Source organism: Priapulus caudatus, unplaced genomic scaffold, assembly GCF_000485595.1.
Source record: "Priapulus caudatus unplaced genomic scaffold, Priapulus_caudatus-5.0.1 Scaffold320, whole genome shotgun sequence".
Classification (NCBI taxonomy): Eukaryota; Metazoa; Priapulida; class Priapulimorpha; order Priapulimorphida; family Priapulidae; genus Priapulus; species Priapulus caudatus.
Window position 1 is genome coordinate 143,263 of NW_014577381.1, and position 23,982 is coordinate 167,244.

At 45.4% G+C, this 23,982-nt stretch overlaps 1 protein-coding gene and 1 long non-coding RNA gene across 2 annotated transcripts in view; both read right to left on the reverse strand.

The window, feature by feature from the left end:
- LOC106808987 (cyclic nucleotide-gated cation channel alpha-3-like) overlaps positions 1–23,982 on the reverse strand; it is a 67,176-nt gene that overhangs the window by 17,378 nt on the left and 25,816 nt on the right. Inside the window, exons 5-8 of the mRNA XM_014811925.1 lie at positions 18,786–18,806; positions 17,944–18,002; positions 14,374–14,435; positions 12,696–12,784 (exon numbers count right to left, since the gene is read on the reverse strand). Of these exons, the coding sequence (XP_014667411.1) occupies positions 12,696–12,784; positions 14,374–14,435; positions 17,944–18,002; positions 18,786–18,806 (231 nt within the window). The remainder of the gene's footprint in view (positions 1–12,695; positions 12,785–14,373; positions 14,436–17,943; positions 18,003–18,785; positions 18,807–23,982) is intronic.
- LOC106808989 lies at positions 8,271–12,043 on the reverse strand. The gene is made up of 3 exons (XR_001393830.1): positions 12,033–12,043; positions 9,092–9,097; positions 8,271–8,350 (listed from the first exon to the last, which is right to left on the reverse strand). It is a non-coding gene; the product is annotated as an uncharacterized LOC106808989 (long non-coding RNA).

Here is a 23,982-nt window from a genome sequence, read left to right on the forward strand (position 1 = left end):
TTGTTACTTTCTATGTACTATGTACTGTGTACTGTGTACTGTGTACTGTGTACTGTCTACTGTGTACTGTGTACTTTGTACTATGTACTATGTACTGTTTACTGTTTACTGTTTACTGTGTATTTTGTACTGTGTACTACGCACTGTGCGTATGTTGGTAGGAATTATAGGGCTCGATGAAGCTTCTTAACATCGTTATTCTACGTCGTTGGATATATATATATAGTCATGAGAACAGGTAGCTAGGAGGGAGAAAGCGACATAACACGACGACTCGCGTGATCGAGTGCTTCTCCACTGAGGAACAGGCAAGAAATATGCAAGAAAAATGCACGAGGAAACTACTCACGACACTAACATAGCTTGCGTTAAACCTAGTAGTGCCTACGAACGATGCCATTGGAAAACAAACCGGCGTGAATTTACGATTCGTAGAGTATTAGCTTTAGCTATTATGTCGGTGGTGAGCCGCGAGCGTTTCCTCATTTATCCTTCTCGCACTTCGGCCTTTAGAAAATTGCTTTACGAATTGTGTTTCTTGAAGGACGCATCGCAGCGGTTAAACGTTAAAGGTCCAATTGATACCGACCAAAGTTCGAAATTACCTCGAGTATGATGAGTCCTCATGCGCGCTTTAAGCAAGTATTAAACCTCGAACTTTTGAGAGTAGCGCCATTTTTAAAATAATTCGCGCCGGGCTGAGTCTTCGTAACTACATTTCTACCGGGCACTGATTCCAAACTCTCGAGTTAGTAATTATCGCGCGCCATGCGCGAATAAGCTGAAACGCTAAACACCCCCACACTTTCGAAATGAGCAGCATGATAAGGTATTTGTTAATTTTAGCAAAGAATTTGCATAATTATGCTTCTGCAAACGCGCTGCAACTCGCGATATGGTTGCAATAGCCAAGGGTGAGCTCGTATCAACCGCGCCATGCGCACTGTCAACACTGCTCGCGAGTATTGTTTAAAGCCGCAAGTCTTTTTCCCCACTCACACCGGCAGCGGTTTGAGTACAGTTCGCAGAATCTCTCGGCGCAGTTTTACGCGGTGAATCGGTGAAGCTTCACTTTACAGCATTCTACAAAGTTAATCTTCACCGATACCTTCTCTTACATATTATTTATTATTTATTCTTATCGTTGGCCGTCGCGCGCAGGCAGCGTCAAAAGAAGCTCAATACGAGAATCCAGAATTAGCTAAATCGCCTTTTATCGATGCCTATAAGCTTAGATGCGAGGCACGTCAGTCATTCTTGCAGAGCGCTCGATCATTCTGAATGCAGCTTCTATAGTGTCGCCGCCGAGAAACGCCTTTTCGCGTATGCCAGTGCTATGAATGTGGGGAGGAGATGCAGGGCCTTACGTAGACACAGCTCTGCTTTCTTATATTACGTTTTGTTATCACTATTTATTTCAGTTTTAGTTTTATATTTATGTTTGGTTGTTAATAATTTGTTGTTGCTGTTATTTTCTAGTTTGTTTTGATGATGGCGGTGGCGGCGGCGCGGTGGCGGCGGCGGCGGCGGTGGTGTGGTGGTAGTGGTGGATGGCTGCTGTGGTTGTAGTGGTAGCGGGCGGGCGGTGGCTGGCGTTTGAGATTACCTTGACCAATGGTTACCTTGACTTGTGGCTAAGTTACTTATACCAAGAACCGAGCGGTGTTTAGCTTGACAACAAGTGACCTGTGCTTACCTTGACCAGGAGTAGATGTACCATCTCATAACTCGCTTTCTGCATGTCCATGGTACGGAATGATTCCGCATGTACTGTTTTCGCACCATCCTGCCCGGTTAAAGCATATATACATATTCTTTATTTCACATTATTAAAATATATATTTAACCGTTATTCAAATATTTATTTTAGCGCTAGCGCAAAGCCTTTATACCAATGTTTGCATATGTGTGTACACTTATATAAGGCATATTATCGACAGCATCAAACAGATTAGTGTCTGGAGGTACGCGTGCATGCGTGCATGTGTATGCGTGCGTGTGTGCGTGGTGGCGTATCATTTCTTCTATGTCTTCATCTCTGTATACACTTTGCCATAGAAATATGAGCGCGCGCATATACGCCTTAGTGCGGTCATTTTGAACAGACGAGAGAGAGAGAGAGAGTGATAGAGAAAAGACTAATAGAGAGGAGGGTATAGGGTAGTACGAAGAAAATGAGAGAGGATCAGCATAAGAAGAGAGAGAGATTAAAGAGCGAAAGAGAGTGAGAAGGGAGAGAGAGGAATTCGAGATAGATAGCTATTGAGATAGATGGAGAGAGTTATAGAGATGGACAGCAAAGAGAGAGAGAGGGATAAGAGATGGAGAGCAAGAGAGAGAGAGAGAAAAGAAAGACAGAGAGAAGGAGAGAAACATAATATATAGGAGAGATATAGAGTGAGACGAATGCGACGTTGAGACGATTTCGCGCGTATATAATACGCTCGTGCAGCGTGGAGCGTCACCTAGCGGTGTGTCGCGGCAACGTGCACGACCCAACCAATAGCTAATATAACAAGGAGAGGAAGCGGATTGGCTGTGCGCTTTTCGCCTCAGGGCGCCATCTATGGACCATAATCAACTGAAACGGCTGTGCAGACCGAAACCCAGAGACAATAGAACACTAATCTGTTCTAGGGTCTCTGTCGAACCCAAAATTTTGGGCCAGATATGCGCCGGCGTTCCTTCTCTGCTTGTTATAATTTAGTTCCTTGCACGCAACGAGTGAAGCATCTCTAAGACTAGCGAGCCTGACATCGTGAGTGATGAGGCGAGCCTACTAGCAAAGCCCTTTCCGAATTAATGTAAGACTACGCAGAATGATCAATCTATACGCGTGAATCCGCCAGCAACTGTGCAAAAACATGCCGATGCGCACAGTTCAGGCGGGGAATTTTTTACAAAAAGTAAGCAGACGCTTATGAGTGACAAGAGATTGAATAGACCATAGTCTCGGGGACGCGTCTTTTAATTGGAGTGTTGGTGTCGAGTAATATTGGTCCAGACGGATTAGGTTTTTTATGAGGAAAGAATTGCGATGCATGTGAAGGTGCATGCTTTTTGCCCGTGGCGTGCGGGATATCTTGCGCGATCTCTCCCGCCCAGCGAAACTAGGGGATACTGCGATGTTAGCTCACAGAACAGATCGCGCGATGGTGGATTGGTCGGAGGGGTAGCGACTCTGAAAAAACTGCTAGTGTCTCTTACACGAGTCTTACATAGGGCGTGGACGTTCGGGCGCGGTTAACAGCCGGATGAGATGTCCGATGAACGTTTACAAAAATCTTAGCGCGAATCAAAGACTTTTTCGGCGCGGGCGCAAATATTGCCTTCGCACGTTCAAGCGAATAGAGAACGCAGTTAAGTGTGGTAGCTTTAGTAAGGTGCAGTTCAAACCTCGGACCGCAATCTATAAGCTACTAGTACTGATATTTTGTGGACTTACCACTAGACTTCGAACTTCAGCGATTTGTCGTCAGTCGTTACGCGTATTGTCTATGATGTTTCCTACTTGACCTGCATTTCAACGCACTGCCTTACTTATGAAACCTATCAATATAATCTAATGCCTCTCTCTGTTATTTTCTCAACCGCTGTCATCATTCTCTCGCTTTTCATCTTCCGCTAGCTGCCTTTGTCTTCGCATTCTTCCCCTTATCCTCTCTCTCTCTCTCTCCTCTCTCTCTCTCTCTCTCTCTCTCTTCTTCCTCTCTCGCTCTTTCTCTCTCTCTCTCTCTCTCTTCCTCTCTCTCTCTTTCTCTCTTTCGTTCTCTCTCTCTCTCTCTCTCTCTCTCTCTCTCTCTCTCTCTCTCTCTCTTCTCTCTCTCTCTCCCTTGTCTTCCCGCTTTCGGATTGTCGTTCTCTTCTTCTCTCTTTCTTTTCTCTTTCTCCTTCTCTCTCTCTCTGATCTCTTTCTCTCTCTCTTTCTCTCTCTCTCATCTCTCTCTCTCTCTCTTTCTCCTTTTCTCTCTCTCTTCTTCTCTCTCTCTCTTCTTGCCTCGCTCTCTCTCTCTCTTTCCTTTTTGAGCCGTATTAATTCAAGCCAACCATGTTGGCGTGGTGTGATAGAGACGATAACTGATGTCAGACACGGATGATTGCTCTAACAATATCACGCTCTTCAGTGCGGTTCATTGAGCTGCATGCGGCAGCAGGTGTCAGCGTCAACGTCCGTCGCACAGTGAGTTGTGTCGGCGGCCCCGGTCATGGGCTCGGTTGTTTTACTCGGCTACAATTCAAGTGTCTCTTCTTACAGTTGCATGTATAGCATCAACTTGCTGGCCACCAGCCAAAATATATATATATTTAGTATATATATATATTATATATATTATATATATATATATATATATATTGTATAGTATACTATAGCGAGAGCGATCGGAGATGGGCAAGATAGATAAATAGTAAATAGATAGGCAGAGAGGGGTGAGATGCGAGCGAAAGGAAGAGGGATATACAGACAGGCACACAGACAGACAGAGGAGGGAATTGCCCGTCTTGCACTTAAATCAGGAAGGCCGCTGCCGCTGCCGAGTACTGCATTTATCCGAGGCCTTGCCGTCGTTCGTGAAGGGAGGGAGCTGCGGACGTCTGTCGTGTTCTGGTTGTGCGTCTGGCCAGCCGATAATGAATGGTGATAATCGGAAGCGCCTTGGCCCACTTTTGCGAGCCACCATTACTAGTTGACAGAGTTCATTATGCTTGTTTGACATGCGACGAATACGTCTAGAGCCTTGTGCTCGACCGGCTGTTCATAAAAAAAAGCCGCGTTCTCATATTGAGCTACACGCGCGCGGAAGGTGTTATTGGCACGGCATTGCTGTGCCTGTGGTCTCCTCGGCGCCGACAAAACCTTTAGATTGAAATAGCACAAGGAAACATGAAAGCGCCGGAAACGAGGATGAATGGGAAAGACAGAGAGCACAATATGTAAGAAAGAAGTGAATGCTAAAAAGGAAGGGAGCAGTAGAGCGGTGTGTGGTGCGCATGGAGAATAGCATAGGGCAGAGAAGGACAAGAGACGGTGAGAGTGGGAGGCAAAAGAAAGGCCTTGCGCGACTGCGAAAGAGACAGATTCAGGATTATAATGGTCAAGAGAACTAGCGATAGTCCTATGACATATCTTTTGACATTCATTCCAAACGGTCGGTCGGTCGGTCGGTCGGTCGGTCGGTCGGTCGGTCGGTCGGTCGGTCGGTCGGTCGGTCGATCGGGCAAATCTGGTCTGTCAGTGCAGTCAGTTAGTCCATCTCGGGCAGCTGTAGATATTCCCACATTATCAAGGCACATAAATAATTATAATTATAGCACCAGTTTCTTCATATTATTTATGGTCATAGACTGGAACCATCGTCGGCAGTATAGGCACCGTATAGTTTCGTCCACAAATTCGAATCCGGGCTCACAGACGTGTCGTAAAATGTCAAAAAATATTCTGATGAGTGTAATGTATCGCTTGCTTAGCATCTCGCCATGCTTGACAATTCGATGATGATGTATTGTCATTCCTTTTAAACGCCTCCGTAGTGGGAGATAATTGCAGATTTTAACTATGCGCATATATTTTTGTTGCGATATATATATTATATATATATATATATATATATGCGTCTTATAATGAAGTTTATCATATTTACTTCCGAGATCATTTACATATGTCCTATATTTTTTAGAGCTAGACATGTCTCTGTTTGTTTCTCGTAATCCCGCTGCTTAAAAAAAACTGAATAATAAGAATATTATATAAAAGTAGCTATAATTAAATGTTAACTAATGACTTAAATCATTCATTGGTTATCATGTAGCCAATACATCGAGGTATTATTTCTCGAAATGAACTAAATGCATTAAATCTTCGATAATCTCATATGCGCAGCAAAAAAACATTGTACGTGGTAAAAAAAAAAGATTTTTCAAATGGAAATAAACTTTGTCATAGTGTATTCCGCTACATGTGCGATAACCCGGGCTCTATATATATAAATTCGGCGCTAGCATGCATCTGACGCTAAATCCTGCGAGGCGGGAGAAACAATGGGATTCAGGATAAGCAGCATCAAGAACATGCGCGCGTGCATGCACGCACGCACACCATCACCCTGCGCGCACGCACACGCACCGCAAACGCACCGATAAACTCATACGCACATACACGTACACGCGAACGCTCATACACGCATGCACGCACATACGCACACGTTCCTGCACTCCCCCCCCCCACACACACACACCTACACACACGCACACACACACACACACACACACACACACACACACACACACACACACACACACACACGAACGCGAAAGTTATGTGACATCGACTGACCGTTCCTGGAAGCTGCATGCATGCATGCAGTCACGTACGTATATAATCTCCGCCCAGTTCTCGTTTTGATCGACATTTAATCCTTTTTCTCCGTTTTGACTGCGCCAACATTTACATGACTAGTAATTTCGCACTGATCGCTTTCAGATGAGAATTGATCACGAATCGATTTCTAAAAGTAAACGGCTTGAGACCGCCCGGCTGCTGCCCAGTGGTCGCGAAGCGGTTAAATCTGTTCGGAATGACATGCGAATGCTCTAAGCCGCTTCCAGATCGATCACAATTCAGTAAGGGATGCTCATCTCAGCAGCGACGTATATATATATATATATATATATATATATAAGTGCACGCGTATGCACGCGCTGTGAAGTGGCTGATGATTATGCATAGATGGACCGCGGGCTGCTTATCCCATACCTTCGCTTTACCACTTACCCCGGCTTCGGGTCCGGCTGTACATGTAATCAACCGTCATATCCGAAGGGAATTCAAGGGTGTTATTTATGGGGAGGGAGTTGAGTTCACTGAATAGTACGCGCCCATTGCGACACAACCTGTAAGTAACGACTCTAACTATAACGTCGTGTGCCGCCGGGAAGCTGGGCAGAGGTTAGGTGCTTCTAATTATCACCTACTTCTCTCTGCCGATAGGCGGCGCTGCGAGCCCCACAAATTTACATACGCCCAGTACAAGTGCTGTGATTTACGTAGGTTGCGTAGGTATTATATCTATATATATATATATATATATATATATATAATACTTTAGGATTTAAAATAGAAAATTCAGAATACCATAGAGTTGTGTTCACCTAAATAAATATTATTTTAACATGACCCCATTCACGACGACTTTCAACCGCCTTCCAACTTCTCCTTCAAGCAAAGTACTTATACCCGCATTATGTAACCCCATGCTACCATCTTAACTGTCTCTCTCATCCTAGACATTGTCTGGAGTCTATCGATTAACAGCCTATTGTTAGATGACTAGTAATGCTCAAAATAAATTTTCACTACAAACATCAACACGCCGGCTAGTCTACGAATTAATTATTAAATACGCAGCTCCCGGAAAATCACCACGCTGTGCTGCTATTACCATAAAACTAATTACCCTATTATTCTAGCTTCTAAAAACAACGCGTGTAGAACATATGCTTCAGTACTATGGCTTTTTCTATTACAATTATATCATAACTGAGTTAGCTTTGACTGATTTGGCAAATAAACTATAGCATGACTCATGCTAACTAACTTCATAACTCCTTATACTACTACTCACTAATATGACGTTCATTGTGGGTTAGTCATCATAGAAATATAGCGCTTCCGTTGCAAACGGACCTCATAGGCGAGTGAATTCGCATGTATGCTATAAAGGGCTAGGTGGGTCACGGCCTTCATTAACGCCTCGCAATTATTTACCCTGCTAGAAACGTAAGAGTGAGCTCATTAGTAGTACAAAACTGGCTTCCTGTAAACCGGCAGAGCGTAAATAAAGTTATAGCTCAACCTCACATGTACATGTTCTTCCGCTGTGTTATTATAGAGCGATGCGGAATTCATGTGTGTGTGTGTGTGTGTGTGTGTGTGTGTGTTGTATGTGTGCGTGAGTGTGTGCGTGCGTATGCGTGTGCGTGTGTGTGTGCGTGTATATATGTACCTTTTCGCCGACATATGCGGTCATCTGCCTACAACTGATCAGATCTCAAGCATGTCAATTAACCCGTTTAAAATTGGGATATTGCCGTGGTTAGACAACCTTGCTCAATGCAGAGGCGCATTTGGTAGACAAATCGCTCAGCCAGTCAGACAGAAACCGCAAACGTTCGCCAAACGTCGTCGCGAAAAAAGGGTGCGCGAATACGTCGTCCACGTGAGATCACTCGACGCGACTCTCGCGGTTTCTCGCGAGCGGCCGCCTACCTGTTCAGTCCACCGTCAAGATTCAGAATGCCGATCTCACCGAAGAAGTCTCCTGCGCTCATCTGTCGGAGCAGCGTGCCGTCCTCCCTGTGGCACAGACGAAAAACAACGCGAACAGTAGCAGCGAGAAAGCGCAAAGACCGATCAGTGAAAGCGCAGAGACGATCTCTCTCTCTCTCTCTCTCTCTCTCTCTCTCTCTCTCCCTATCTCTCTCTCCCCTCTCGCTCTCTCTCTCGCGCTCTCTTTTTCTCTCTCTCTAACAAAGGCCTTATTCATTCCTGTCTGTTATCTAGCCGTGAGCAGTGTCGTATTGCCAGCTGATCATGAGGGCGCACGCAGATAATAACGAGAGCGGGGGACGGTGTTCTATTTCTGATTATACTTCGCAATTTTCTCTTCCTCTGCCCGCCGCGTGTCATCATTATGTGGCGATGTGAAGGAATATTAGTTTCGATAACAGGAAAACTCGGGCGCCGACCGTCGAAGTAACTCTGCGTAGCCGACGGCGGCCATGACACAGCGCTCTCGACGTTTGTTGAAGCAACGGTCGTCGGCAACATTCAAGCAAACAAGCACGCAGCCGTTTCTTACAGTCGCACACGTGCTGGCAAGCAGACGAGAGAGAAAGAGGGAGGAAGGAAGAGCGAGAGAGAGAGATATATATATATAGGGGGAGAGTGTGTGCATGTTTGTGACATAGAGAGAGAGAGCGAGAGAGATTGAGAGAGAGAGAGAGAGAGAGAGAGAGAGAGAGAGAAAGAGAGAGAGAGAAGGTGAAGGGTAGAGAGATGGACGACGGCGTTGCCGTATGCACGCACGATAGCCACGCGATCCTAAACACCATTACAGTAACTCCGGGTTTACGTCGTTCACCAAGTTGCGAAAAGTTGCGCGCAGACGGAGAACACGATCCATTTTCTGCAACATCATCCGCACACGTTGCATCTCGCGTCTTTCGAGAGGAAGCCGAGCACGACACACGCCTCGGCAAATATTGGCCGCGACGTGTGTCGGCAACGACTATCGAACCGCATGCGTCGCGCGCGCGTTGATACTAGAGCTGCCGACAGCGAGCGTGCTCTTACGGACATGACGTCGGCCGTAACAGTACGTTTTAACGACGGCTGTTCTCGTTCCGACACATCCATGCAAGCGTACAGCCCGTGTGGCCAACAAGCATCAATCTCGGATTACGTTGAATGTTTACTCAGTATTTATGGCCAACTGCCTATTCGATTTTTCTCGAATTGCAACGTTAACGCGCATGCAGTCGAAGTGGGTTTACTTATTAAAGTGCATTCTACGCTGTAATTTGCTAGTGCGCCGAGGACCAACATGATTGAACACCGAGCATGGAAAGGAAACCGCAAGCCGCCGAAAAGCAAGTGATTTGTTTGCCCAATAAATACAAAGTAAAAGCATCGCTGTAGAACCGTAGACGATAGACAAATAAGAAAAGATGCGGGAACAAGAACATGGTTACGCATAGAGAAGGGGGAGAGAGAGAGAATGAGAGCGAGAGAACTAAGGAGAGAGAGCGAAAGGCCGCGCGCGCCAGAGAGAGAAAACGGATCGAGTCAGATGAGAGCGCGCGGAAGCGAAGTGAAATTATTCTGCGCGAAAGAGAGACAGGAGATGTAGAGGAAGTGAGGCTGATCGAACAGGAAGGAAAGAAAAAAAGAGCGAGAGAAATAGATAAAGCGGTGAGAGAAAGCGAGAGAGAGGGAAAAATCGGGGGAGACAGAGAACAAGATAGCGAGGCGACGGAGAGGAAGCGAGAGAGAGAGAGAGAGAGAGAGAGAGAGAGAATAAGATAGAGAGGTGAGAGGAAGCAAGAGAGAGAGAGAGAGAGAGAGAGAGAGAGGGAGGGAGAGAAAGCGAACAAGATAGAGAGGTGAAAGGAAGCCAGGGAGATTAGCAGAGAGAAAGAGAGTAAGGGAGAAAGCGACACGGGACGACAGGGTGTGTGTGCGTGTGTGTGTGTGTGTGTGTGTGTGTGTGTGTGTGTGTGTGTGTGTGTGTGTGTGTGTGTGCGCGCGCGTGCGCGTGCGCGCGCGTGCGCGTTTGTGTGCAGGGGCGGAAGAGAAAATGCGGAGACAGGTGTAAAGGTTCGGTAGAGGTGGTTAATTAATCTTACCTCAGCTTCGGGGTAATCTCTCATGGCGGCTAGCACATCCTCACGTGACAGCGTGAACAGCTCCGAGTAGCCAACCGATCGCACATCAGCGGAGCGTCTGTCAGCGAAACGCAGAAATCTTACGTCACACATATTAATATCCAACCCAACCCAAACTCTGCTTCCGCGTCTACTCCTATGGTTTACGCGACGAAAACTGCGTTTCGTTTCCACACGCTTGAGTTGGACGCGTTTATTACCCTAGTTGAATTCTTTCTCAGTTTCTAATCGATTCTTCAGCTGAATTCTTTCTCAGTTTTAAACTGATGCCAACTGCATGGTCGATTTAACATGCGTCAAATACGGGAATATTAATCGCCAATCCTCCTCCCATCATATAAAACTAATTTGATGTTCAGAAATAGAGCGTGTTTGTGATGCACGCATGTGCTTCAAATGACGGCTGCATTTTAATTGGCCTCCAGTGTTAACATAACAAGATCTGTTCGAACTGTTTGTAGATTCCTTTTGTAATATTTGCATATATCGGCATGTTAATTCGTGGAATAACATGGAAAGAGGAGGAGCTTTTTTCTATTAATTGATATAATGACTATCCATCATTCGCTCCATGTTTGTTCTCTGCATTAGTCTAAACAGTAAACATACATTACGTAACCGTGGGTGTGCATCGACAATAAAACACTCGGCAAATATATACATTGTAAATATGCCGGAGAAATCAATAATAATCGAACTCATGTTGTTTTCTTTAAATATTGATTTAAAGAAATATTGATTCAAAGAAAATTATAGGGCTCGATGAAGCTTCTTAACATCGTTATTCTACGTCGTTGGATATATATAGTCATGAGAACAGGTAGCTAGGAGGGAGAAAGCGACATAACACGACGACTCGCGTGATCGAGTGCTTCTCCACTGAGGAACAGGCAAGAAATATGCAAGAAAAATGCACGAGAAAACTACTCACGACACTACATAGCTGCGTTAAACCTAGTAGTGCCTACGAACGATGCCATCGGAAAACAAACGAGGGTGAAGTTACGATTCGTAGAGTATTAGCTCTAGCTATTATCTCCGGTGGTGAGCCGCGAGCGTTTCCTCATTTATCCTTCTCGCACTTCGCCTCAGAAAATTGCTTTACGAATTGTGTTTCTTGAAGACACATCGCCAGCGGTTAAACGTCTAAAGGTCCAATGATACCGACCAAAGTTCGAAATTACCTCGAGTAATGATGAGTCCTCATGGCCGTTAAGCAAGTATTAAACCTCGAACTTTTGAGAGTAGCGCCATTTTAACAATAATTCGCGCCGGCTGAGTCTTCGTAACTACATTTCTACCGGGCACTGATTCCAAACTCTCGAGTTAGTAATTGTCGCGCGCATGCGCCGAATAAGCTGAAACGCTGAAACACCCCCACACTTTCGAAATGAGCAGCATATAAGGTTATGTTAATTTTAGCAAAGAATTTGCATAATTATGCTTCTGCAAACGGCTGCAACTCGCGATATGGTCGCAATAGCCAAGGGTGAGCTCGTATCAACCGCGCATGCGCACTGTCAACACTGCATCGGAGTATTGTTTAAAGCCGTAAGTCTTTTTCCCCACTCACACGGCAGCGGTTTGAGTACAGTTCGAGAATCTCTCGGCGCAGTTTTACGCGGTGAATCGTGAAGCTTTCACTTTACAGCATTCTGCAAAGTTAATCTTCACCGATGCCTTCTCTTTACATATTATTTATTATTTATTCTTATCGTGGCCGTCGCGCGCAGCAGCGTCAAAAGAAGCTCAATAGCGAGAATCCAGAATTAGCCTAAATCGTTTTATCGATGCTATAAGCTTAGATGCAGCGTCAGTCATTCTGCAGAGCGCTCGATCATTCTGAATGCAGTTTCTATAGTGTCGCCGCCGAGAGACGCCTTTTCGCGTATGCAGTGCATGAATGTGGGGAGGAGATGCAGGGCCTACGTAGACACAGCTCTGATTTCTTATATTACTGTTTGTTATCACTATTTATTTATTTTTAGTTTTTATTTATATTTGGTTGTTATTAATTTGTTGCTGCTGTTATTTTCGTATTGTTTTGATGATGGCGGTGGCGGCGGCGGCGGTGGCGGCGGCGGCGGCGGTGGTGGTGGTGGTAGTGGTGGTGGCTGTGGTTGTAGTGGTAGCGGGGGCGGCGGTGGTGGCGCATTGCAGAGATTACCTTGACCAATGGTTACCTTGACTTGTGGCTAGTTACTTATACCAAGACCGAGCGGTGTTTAGCTTGACCAACAGTGACCTGTGCTTACCTTGACCAGGAGTAGATGTACCATCTCATAACTCGCTTCTGCATGTCCATCGGTACGGAATGATTCCGCATGTACTGTTTCGCACCATCCTGCCGGTTAAAGCATATATATATATATTCTTATTTCACATTATTAAAATATTATTTAACCGTTATTCAAAATATTATTTTACGCTAGCGAAAGCTTTATACCAATGTTTGCATATGCGTGTACACATATACTTATATAAGGCATTATATCGACAGATCAACAGATTAGTGTCTGGAGGTACGCGTGCATGCGTGCATGTGTATGCGTGCGTGTGTGCGTGGTGCGTATCATTTCTTCTATGTCTTCATCTCTGTATACACTTTGCATAGAAATATGAGCGCGCGCATATACGCCTTAGTGCGGTCATTTTGAACAGACGAGAGAGAGAGAGAGTGATAGAGAAAAGACTAAAGGAGAGGAGGGTATAGGTAGTACGAGAAAAGAGAGAGGGATAGCATAAGAGAGAGAGAAGATTAAAGAGCGAAAGAGAGTGAGAAGGGAGAGAGAGGAAGATCAAGATAGATAGATATTGAGATAGATAGAGAGAGGGATAGAGATGGAGAGCAAAGAGAGAGAGAGGGATAAAGATAGAGAGCAAAAAGAGAGAGAGAGAAAAAGAAAGACAGAGAAAAGGAGAGAAACATAATATATAGAGAGATAGAGAGTGAGACGAATGCGACGCTGAGACGATTTCGCGCGTATATAATACGCTCGTGCAGCGTGCAGCGTCACCTAGCGGTGTGTCGGCGCAACGTGCACGACGCAACCAAGTAGCTAAATATAACAAGGAGAGGAAGCGGATTGGCTGTGCGCTTTTCGCCTCAGGGGCGCCATCTATGGACCATAATCAACTGAAACGGCTGTGCAGACCGAACCCAGAGACAATAGAACACTAATCTGTTCTAGGGTCTCTGTCGAACCCAAATTTGGGCCAGATATGGCGGCGCTTCCTCTCCTTGTTATATTTAGTTCCTTGCACGCAACGAGTGAAGCATCTCTAAGACTAGCGACGCTACATCGTGAGTGATGAGGCGAGCCTACTAGCAAAGCCCTTTCCGAATTAATTAAACCTACGCAGAATGATCAATCTATACGGTGAAATCCGCAGCAAGTGAAAAACTGCGAGCGCACAGTCAGGCGGGGAATTTTTACAAAAAAAAGCAGACGCTTATGGTGACAAGAGTTTGAATAGACATAGTCTCTTGGGAACGCGTCTTTTAATTGGGTGTTGGTCGAGTAATATGGTCCAGACGGATTAGGTTTTTATGAGGAAGAAATTGATGCATTGAAGGTGATGCATTTTTTGCCGTGGTGGGGATATCTTGCGCATCTCTCCCGCCCAGCGAAACTACGCTACTGCGAGTTAGCTCACAGAACGATCGCGCATGGTGGATTGGTCGAGGGGTAGCGACTCGAAAAAATCTCTAGTGTCTCTTAACGAGTCTTACATAGGGCGGTGGACGTTGGGTTAACAGCCGAGAGAGTGGAGAACGTTACAAAAATCTTAGCGCCGAATCAAAGACTTTTTGGGCGAAATATTGCCTTCGAGTCAAGGAATAGAGAACGCAGTAAGTGGTAGCTTTAGCTAAGGTGCAGTGCAAACCTCGACCGCAATCTATAAGCTACTAGTACTGTATTTGTGACTTACCAGTAGACGTTCGAACTCCAGCCGATTTGCGTTACGGTTTGTTATGATGTTTCCTACTTGACCTGCAATTTCAACGCACTGCTTACTATGAACCTATCAATATATCAATCCTCTCTCTGTTATTTTCTCAACCGCTGTCATCTTCTTCTCGCTTTTCATCTTCCGTAGTGCCTTTCTCGCTAAGGTATAAATATAATTGCACTTTTGTGATTAGCCCTCGGTCTGTAACGTGCAAAATAAATGGTCAAATACGTAACTTTTTCGGGGTGGCAGCACGGTCGTGGGTGTCATGGCGCCGTTCAAATTTCGTAGCGTTGATGTGTGATTAATTATAACGATTAAATTAGGTATCTGGTAACAAATACGTGTGGGTATCGACGATTTGTTATACAGTAAGTACAGTTGTATGCAGTAAAATCCTAGAGGCTACGTTCCCTTTAATGTGTTACGTGTAAGCATGATTGTACATGTATTTGTATTGACATCTCAACCATAAAAAAAAAACATGTGCAACAACTAAACTCCATATAACACCTTACACATAACACTACTGTACTGGTAACACATGCATCACAGTTACTAAGCCCGCGCGTAGCGCGGGTTTCAGCTAGTCTTACTATAATTTGGCGAATGTTGTATGTATGTATGTTAATGAAAGGCTTCGTCAGTTTGGATCCAAATAGCGCCAAATTCACAGAAGAGATCGATGAGTAAACGGGACGGGTTCTAAACTATACTCGGTTGAAAACCGTAAAAACGGCTTAAAAATAACAAAAAAACAACAAAAAACGTAAACATTTGCCTGAAAATAGGGGGCGCTGTTTTGTTTTCGTTCTGTGAATTCTGTATTTGTGTTCTGCGTCTGTGTCTGAGATTTTTGTAAGCCCCATAATGTAAGTAGAAATAACCATGTAATAATGAAGTTAAATATTCAGTAGCTATTTGGCCATAGTTTCCCATATGAGATGTACAAGTTGAATTTCATCAGAGCAGATATTTTTTTTGGAAGTCTGCAATGCTGTAGTGTATGGGTGTCGTGAACAGCGAGCTGTCACAAGCGGTCCGATCACAAGCACGTAATATTACGTCGTCCGCACAGAGTGCAAACATGCGTAGAAATAAGCGATCACAACCACGCAATATTACCTGGTCCCGTCCGCACACAGTAGGGCCAACATGCGAAGCACGTAATATTACGTGCTACGCAGCCAAGTGGTTAATCAGTCGCCCGACCTACCAGCGCATTCAGATCTATCTATATTCTAACTTTGGAGTCCGTATCATCAACCAGTAGTTTCTACATAGCATACAATAAAACATTTGTGTGTGTGTGCGTGCGTGCGTGCGTGTGCGTGCGTGCGTGCGTGTCTGTATTTCACTGTGTGCTTGCCAAACAAAGTGTTACGTGTAAGCATGATTGTACATGTATTTGTACTGACATCTCAACCATAGTTGAGTGTAGGCTCGGGGAGGGCTTGGGCAAGAGATCCGATATCCAGCACGGTGTTCCCCGATTGTTTCAGATATACGCAGTACTTAGGGGAGCGCATGTGGTGGAGCATCATAACTAGTAAGATGTCAGTGTCCTCAGCGACCACACACACATGGCTTATCTCAGAGAGCTCCATTGCTTTTCGTACAAAATATGAGTCTGCATCAGCTACACACTGGCTAACGTGGTAGAGCTCCACTTCTAGCCCCTCCATCAACAAGCCAATGAACTTGTGTTTGTTTTTTGGATTCGAGAGCAGCAGCTCCCGCTTACAGTCCACAACATTGTCAACCGCTATGTCTATTTCTAGAGATGATACCGGGCATCTTGTTGTGTGTATCCTTAGTACTGGGTTGCAGCCTGCAGGTATCCATCAAAGATGATGTAAGTGTCTTCGGGATGGGGAAAGTGCTTCTTAACATAGGTGATATAGCACTGCACAACTTCTCCGTAGGTTGTCCCTTTCTCCCACGGCACAGTGTAGAAGAGCAGAGTCCCATCTACTACTATCTTCAGCTTCTCTGGCATCACACCACACACCGTTGTCTGCTTTATAATGCTGCCCAGGTCAGCTTTGGCGACAGTTCTTAGGGTACCGTTATCGTTGCAGATCGAGGGTGGAAAATGGGCAAGATCAAATCCGAATGCTTCCTCTACCTCTTCATCAGTACAGATTAACACCAATCGTTGAAAGATCAGCTCCGAGTCAATCGTAGAACTGACAGTCTACGATTTTTAGATTTTTTAAAGCATAGCTACGGGGCGGTGGGGAAGCAAGCATATACTGTACTGAGTGTACTTTTGCACACTATAGTCTGTATTTTATTATAATAAATCTTATAATAATTCAAGAGTGATATTAAAGTAATATAGAGAGATCTATATAAAATTAGAGCTTAATTGAGCTTAATTGGTCAATTAAGCCTTAACTGTTCAATTTATGAATAAACTGACTTTTGGAATCGACTCCCCGCCCTAAAATGCCCCTATTAACATGTATAAGATGACTATAAAGTGTTTAGGTAAGATTTACAAAATTTTTCTATAATCGCGAAAATCGGAAAAAGGGCGTGGCCCGTCAAAAAGTTTCCGACCAACGAAAATTTTGTAACTTTTTTGGGAGGTTTATATGGACCAATACCAACACATTAGTAAAGAATCCAGCTTGTTTCACTCGATTTCCCGGTAGAGGCCTTATTTGGCACTTTATGACTGGACTATGTATAGCATCATTTGCTGGCTAGCAAGCAAATGTATATATATATATATAGCGAGAGCGATCGAGATGGGCAGATAGATAAATATAAATAGATAGGCAGAGGGGTGAGCGAGCGAAAGGAAGGGAGAGATATACAGACAGGCACACAGACAGACAGAGAGGGAATTGCCAGCCTCTTGACTTAATCAGGAAGCCGTGCCCGCTGACGAGTCTGCATTTATCCGAAGCCCTGCCGTCGTCATGAAGGGGAGGGAGCGCGGACTCTGTCGTGTCTGTGTGCGTTGGCAGCGAATAATGAATGGTGATATCGGAAGCCGCCTTGCCCACTTGCGAGCACCATACAGTTGACAAGAGTTCATTATGCTTGTTTGCACATGGCGACGAATACGTCTAGAGCCTGGCTCGACCGTGTCATAAAAAAAGCCGCGTTCTCATATTGACTACACGACGCGGGAAGGGCTTATTGGCACGGCATTGCTGTGCCTGTGTGTTCTCCTCGGCGCCGACAAAACCTTTAGATTAAATAGCACAAGGAAACACGAAAGCGCGGAAACGAGATGAATGGGAAAGAGAGAGCAATATGTAAGAAAGAAGTGAAGTAAAAAGAAGGGGAGAGATAGAGCGGGTGTGGTGGCATGGAGATAGATAGAGCGAGAGAAGGAACAAGAGAGATTGAGAGTAGGAGAGCAAAAGAAAGGCAGCGACTGCGAAAGAGTAACAGATTGATGGATATAGGGGTCAAAGAGAACTAGCGATAGTCTATGACATATTTTGACATTCATTCCCAAGCTTCCTAATACGACCGTGTATATATAAAGGTAGTCGATGCACACGCTAACAGCTTTATACGTATACGTACCAACGATTGTGGCGAATACAAATACTCCTATGAGGTAGCTGACAATAGTGAAGACGTACCTGCAATAGAGCACAGCGTTGTCGGTGCTGTTAGACAGTGCAATATATGGGAAATACAGACGCTATGACTATTTCTATACAGCTATGACTATTACCTGCTAACGACCGGTGGGTGCTACGCTATCTAATGTCTACGCAGCGTGAGTGAAGCTGCTAACGTGGCGGTGACATAAAGGCCGCATACGCACGCACGCACGCACATGCGCACGCACGCACGCACATGCGCACGCACGCACACGCTCACGCACGCACACACATGCGCACCGACCACGCGACACACTCACGCCGCCGCACAAGCACGAACACATGCCGCCACGCGGCGCGCAGCCACGGCAACACAGGAAACACAGTATCAAAAACACACATCACTAGCGTACCACCACACACACACACACACGACACACACACCACTACAAATCACAGCACACACACACATCACACCGCACGCACGCACACCACACCACACACGTTTCACTTTCATAACCGTGATACTGCGATCGCGGCCAGTGCCGATCTATTTCGAATGCTGTCTCTACCAGTTGCGAGAAAAGGAATCTCTTACTCGCATCTCGTGATCGGCTTTCGATAGAATTCAGACATTCTTATCACTAATGAGCATGCAGTGCTTGTACAACATGCGCGATTGTGTTTATATCTCCTAGCGCCAGCCGACAGCTGTTGTCTCTCTCTCCCACGAGTTCTGTTTGGCTGCCGACGACAATTCGTTTGTCTGCCGACGACAATTCGTTTGGCTGCCGACGACAATTAATTTGATCGCGCGACGAACGACAATACAATTTTTGGCTGCGCTGACACAACAAATTCGTTTGGCTGCCGACCGACAATTTCGTTTGTTCTGGTCCGTTATGAACATTCATTTTTGGCTGCCGACGACAATTCATCTCGCGCCGAGCATAAAACGCGAGAGAGTCCATTATTGTGAGATCTTTTGGCTCCGTATTGATCGGCAAATTTTGACATCGAAATGGCTTTAACACGGCACGATCACATGTCCAATGTGAATGCGCTGCTAGAGAGACAGAGAGAGAGAGAGAGAGAGAGAGAGAGAGAGGAAGAGAGAGAGAGAGAAACGAGAGAGAGAGAGAGAGAGGATGAGAGAGAGAGAGAGAGAGGAGAGGTGAAGAGAGAGAGAGAGAAAGAAAGAGAGAGACGAACGAAGATGAGAGAGAGAGATGAGATCGAGAGACAGAGTAGAGAGAGAGGAAGAGAGAGAAAGAGAGAGAGAACGCGTTCTACCGGGTGTACCGTCTCCTTTTGTTAACAGTTCTGCAACCGGAGCAGCTGCCTTACCGCGTCACTTTACTAGAAACGCCCGCGCTGAAATCCGAATTTGAAGAAGTTGAGCGCTCCGATGTGGCCATGAGATTATGGATGTACGACGTCCGTTCAATATCTGTCTGCTGTGTCTTTCGCGCCTCCGCCTCCTCGGCATGTAATACTCCTATTCCGCAATTTTTCTACAGCAGCTCCATACCGCGAGCGGTCAATCAACAATACGTCAGAAAAGCAGCGTTCCTGTCGTTGATCACGGTTCAATTATTTTAGCACGATATTTTTTGACCGATATGAAACCGGCCGGAAACCTAGTAGACAAACGGACTTTGTAAATTTTGCAATGTGCGCCTTGTATCTGCTATGTAATAGATATCACCCGCTTGAGCAACCGAGCGCCTTGAGATTGAATTTTTCAGCAACGCCTGCATCTTTATATATTGTCACCGAATGTACGCGTCAACACCACTCTCTCCTCTCTCCATTCTCTCTCTCTCTTCTCTCTCCTCTTCTCTCTCTCCTCTCTCATCTCGTCTCTCAATCTCTCTTTCTCATCTCTCTCTCCTCTCTCCCAGTCTCTCTCGTCTCCTCTTCTCTCTCTCCTCAGAGCACCCTTCTCCCCGTTCTCGTCTTCTCCCTCCGCACTCTTCCGTCCCACAGGACATCTACATCAATCTCCCCGTCTCTCCTCTTATATAATAAATATATATAGATAATAGATAGCATATAGTATATAGATAATATATAATGTAGATATAATATAGATAATATATATCCATACGCTGGCGAGACCCGCCGTTAGAGGGCGCGCTACACGTAGCGTAAAACGTGTTTACTATTCCGCGCGTTTGATCCTTTGACATACAGCCGTGACGTAGCCTATCTATCGTCACCCCCAACGTCGACGAATCTCCTCTCTGTGATCGCCGCCGCTAGTACAGCCGCTGTACATGCTTTGCTCGGCGTGACTCACGCGCGTCGCTGTCCCCGCTTTGCTGGGCGGGGCCGCCCCCCCGACGCGCCGCCGCCTTGATGTGCGGTTGACGCCGACCGCCGCGGCGGCGGGGACGTCAGAGCGGCCGATGTTGATATCGCGGTGCGTCACAGGCCGCGTCACCGCCGCAGCGAAGCTTTTAAACCGTAGATGGCGACTGCGAACATGATAAATTATTCTATGACATCCGCACATGGTTCGCGTTTTCTGATTCGCTTGCCCGGTCGCTGCTTTCATTATGGTGACCTCACACCATAGGCGGATCAACGCAGTTGCGTATGTTGAAGCAATTAAAAATAGTGGGTCACAATGAAAGTTCCGAACGAACTCAACACGCAGACTAATAGGTTTTAGTATGTTTGATAGTAACGCAACAAGCACCGCAGGGGATGCGCAGACACACGAGACAGAGAGTTCAAATAATTTTGGACATGTTCAACTAATTCTCTACGGAATGCGCTGCGCATCATTATACGCAACAAGGGACGCAACAGGTACCTACGCACGGTAAACACGATCGCAACACGATCGCATACAGGTACACTCATAAGTTATGTCAACGCAGAGTGATCGGCAGGTCCAAATTTTAGGTATTGTCCCAGGTATTTTGGGGTGAGGGACATGTTGCGAATGGTGTTGCGTATCTGTTGCGATCATGTTGCGATCGTGTTTGCGTGACCCTGTTTCGAGTCTTGTTTCGTGTCGTAGCGTACCCCAACCTATTGTCCGCGGTATTCCAGCGTATCCCCACCTATGCCCTGCGTATCCAACTAGTTAGTTGCGTGTAAGTTGCGTGTTAGTGCGTACTACATGCGTGTTGCAGAAATGGTATAAATAGTGGGCCTTTCTAGATTCGGCTGTCAGTTGTTGTGGAACCTCCGAGGTGACACACATAGAGCTACATCTGTGTTACTTGGACATCAATTTAATACTGGTCAATTTAGCACTACTCCAAACACATAACAGAAAGAATAAAGACAAAAGGGGAGAAGAAGACGAAGAAGAAGAAGAAAAGAACGAAGAAGAAGAAAGAAGAAGAAGAAGAAGAAGTGTGGGTTTTTAGACAGATTTTTATAATATATATGTATTAATCATATATATTACTATAGGTTAATATACAGGTTTTTACCACGTGACCAGAATATTCGCAACTAGCACGAATACCTAGCACGGCAGGTCCATCACGCAACTTGTAAGTTTTGAACGCACCTCAAACGCAACTTCGTAAGTTTCTGCACGCAATCACAACGCACTCGCCAGCAACTCGTAACAGCAGGGGATCGCAGATATTGGGGGGATCATAAGTCAGTTCGCAAGACCCACAGCAACACACACGCAAACCCACACGCAAGCCCACACGAACCCACACGGCAACTCGGTAATCGCACCCTAGGTCAAGTAGGATTAGGGAATTGAAAATAGTTGATTTGGTGTGCGTTTGGTCGTAAAAATATTTTTACACGCAACTCATAAGGTTTCAGCATAGCTATGGTGTGAGCGCACCCATTAACATTTACACTAATATTTCTATGTATGAATACGCCAACATAAAGGCAACATTCTCATGCTGAATTGAGTTGAATGATCGTCGGATATTCGTCGCGGCTTCTCGCTGCGAAAAAGATATTGGTGATAGGGCTTATTGAGGGCTCTTGTCGGGATCAAGTACGCAGACTGGTACCGGTCGCACCTCTCCGCTTAGGCCCACCGCCCACCTTCTCGGGCTCACCCCATCGAGTAATCGAGGTGGAGAGCGAGTACTCAGCTCTACAAGTACGCAATAGTTGTCGGCGCGAGACAGCATCGCACAATTCTCCTGGTCGACACACCCGCGTCACTCATTAAGTAAGATAACAACTATTAAGAAACGTCATTAAGTAATGATACCACTAATTAAGTAGCGTCATTAAGTAACGATAACTCGATGTCGTCTGGTAGTATATTTTGGGATTGGGGGGTTGCACTAACTCTATGTCGCCTGGTAGGAGATATAGGTGTTTTAGGGGTGGGGTGGGCGAGTGGGGGGAGGGCAGAGAAACCTGCTGTAAGATGTCACGTCCCGTTGGTTTTGTCCGTGACAGTGACAATATATGGCTGCTCGTCCGTCAGTTTTGTCTATTCGTCTATTTTTTGTTATTTTTTTCTCTAATTTCGTCTGTGTTTTATCTATTCGTCTATTTTTGTCTATTTTTCTCTATTTTCGTCTGTGTTTTGTCTATTCGTCTATTTTTGTCTATTTTTCTCTATTTTCGTCTGTGTTTTGTCTATTCGTCCAGCTCTGTATGTGAAACCGTCACGTAAACAAAATAATACGACCGACTACGGTAACATAATATACACGTGAAAGGCACGGAAGATCGGCCAACGTGGTGAAATCACCGTCGCATTCTGTCGTCCGCCGTTCACACGAAACGCATGCGACAAGCATTCGACAATCATCACGACAGAATCAGATCACACGCATGCACTATAACCGCATTCGTGTATATATAGATAACCAAAGACGAATTCACGACGGCGTCTACGGACGAGTGGCCACGCGCATGCGCACTGCAGCTACGTGTGCGATAATAAGAAGCGTACGTGGCCAGTAATATCAGACACACATACATACTCACATGCCGTCACTGTTACCCGGCAACCTCTCCCATTTCCTAAACAAAAAGAGCCAAACAAAACTATTAGCTCGTGAAGTGCGTGAAATGATAGTGACAGGTGTGACTAGAATGAAACACACGTGTATATATATATACATGTATATATACTATATACATTATATATATATATATATATATAATATATATATATATATATACTATATATATAAGGACAATCTAGTGATGAGCAGATTGAAATGTGAATAGCAAATCGTAACTGTTCGACATGCACATGTGAGATCAGTGACGCGCTCCTGCTGCCTCCCTATGAACTCGGTATATCGATAAGATCAACCGCGTTACATGTGCACAGGGCGGTATCGTCACCACGCAGTATATGCAATGCACGGCAGGTAATATACTGGCACCACGGTGTAACATGTCAACACACATACAAATCATCATACAGGCGTTACATGCTAGGTAGGTCAATAAACGCATGCAAAGTTGTGCGTACTATTTGACAGTAGGTGCTGCGCTTCTTGAGTTGCTGCTCAGCTTCTATCGCTGCAGAGCTGGTCAACACGCCTGCTTTGTAGTTTTTTATCCGCGTCCGTGTGGGAGAGGTATAACACCTCAGGCATCGACGCACACTCACCCTGAAACGCCGCATGCTCGGGTGTTGAAGAGAATGTTGTAAGAGATGATAAAGAAAATATTTATTTTTATATTTCTGTTGTATCGTAGGGCTGCGGGCTAATTAGGGCTTTGCGACTAATTGTCTAAATATTCTAACCTAGGCAAGTTATTGTTTTATTGTAATGTAACCAGCCGCGCGCACCCTAACCCCATAGACCCAGACGGTGATTGCCGGGGGTCGATGGAAATGTCGCCGGCGGTTTTCGAAAAGATATAAATAGACCCCAAATTTGTTATTACCCAGAGGAGAGACGTGAGTTACCTACCCAGGAGACGTACGTGAGTACGACGGAACGAAACGGAGTCGAGGCTTGGGTGAGCTAGGTCGCCGTAAGTGTATATATGTTTGTATCGTGTTTAACTATAAGTCAGTGCTTCAACAACAAATTCTGCGACT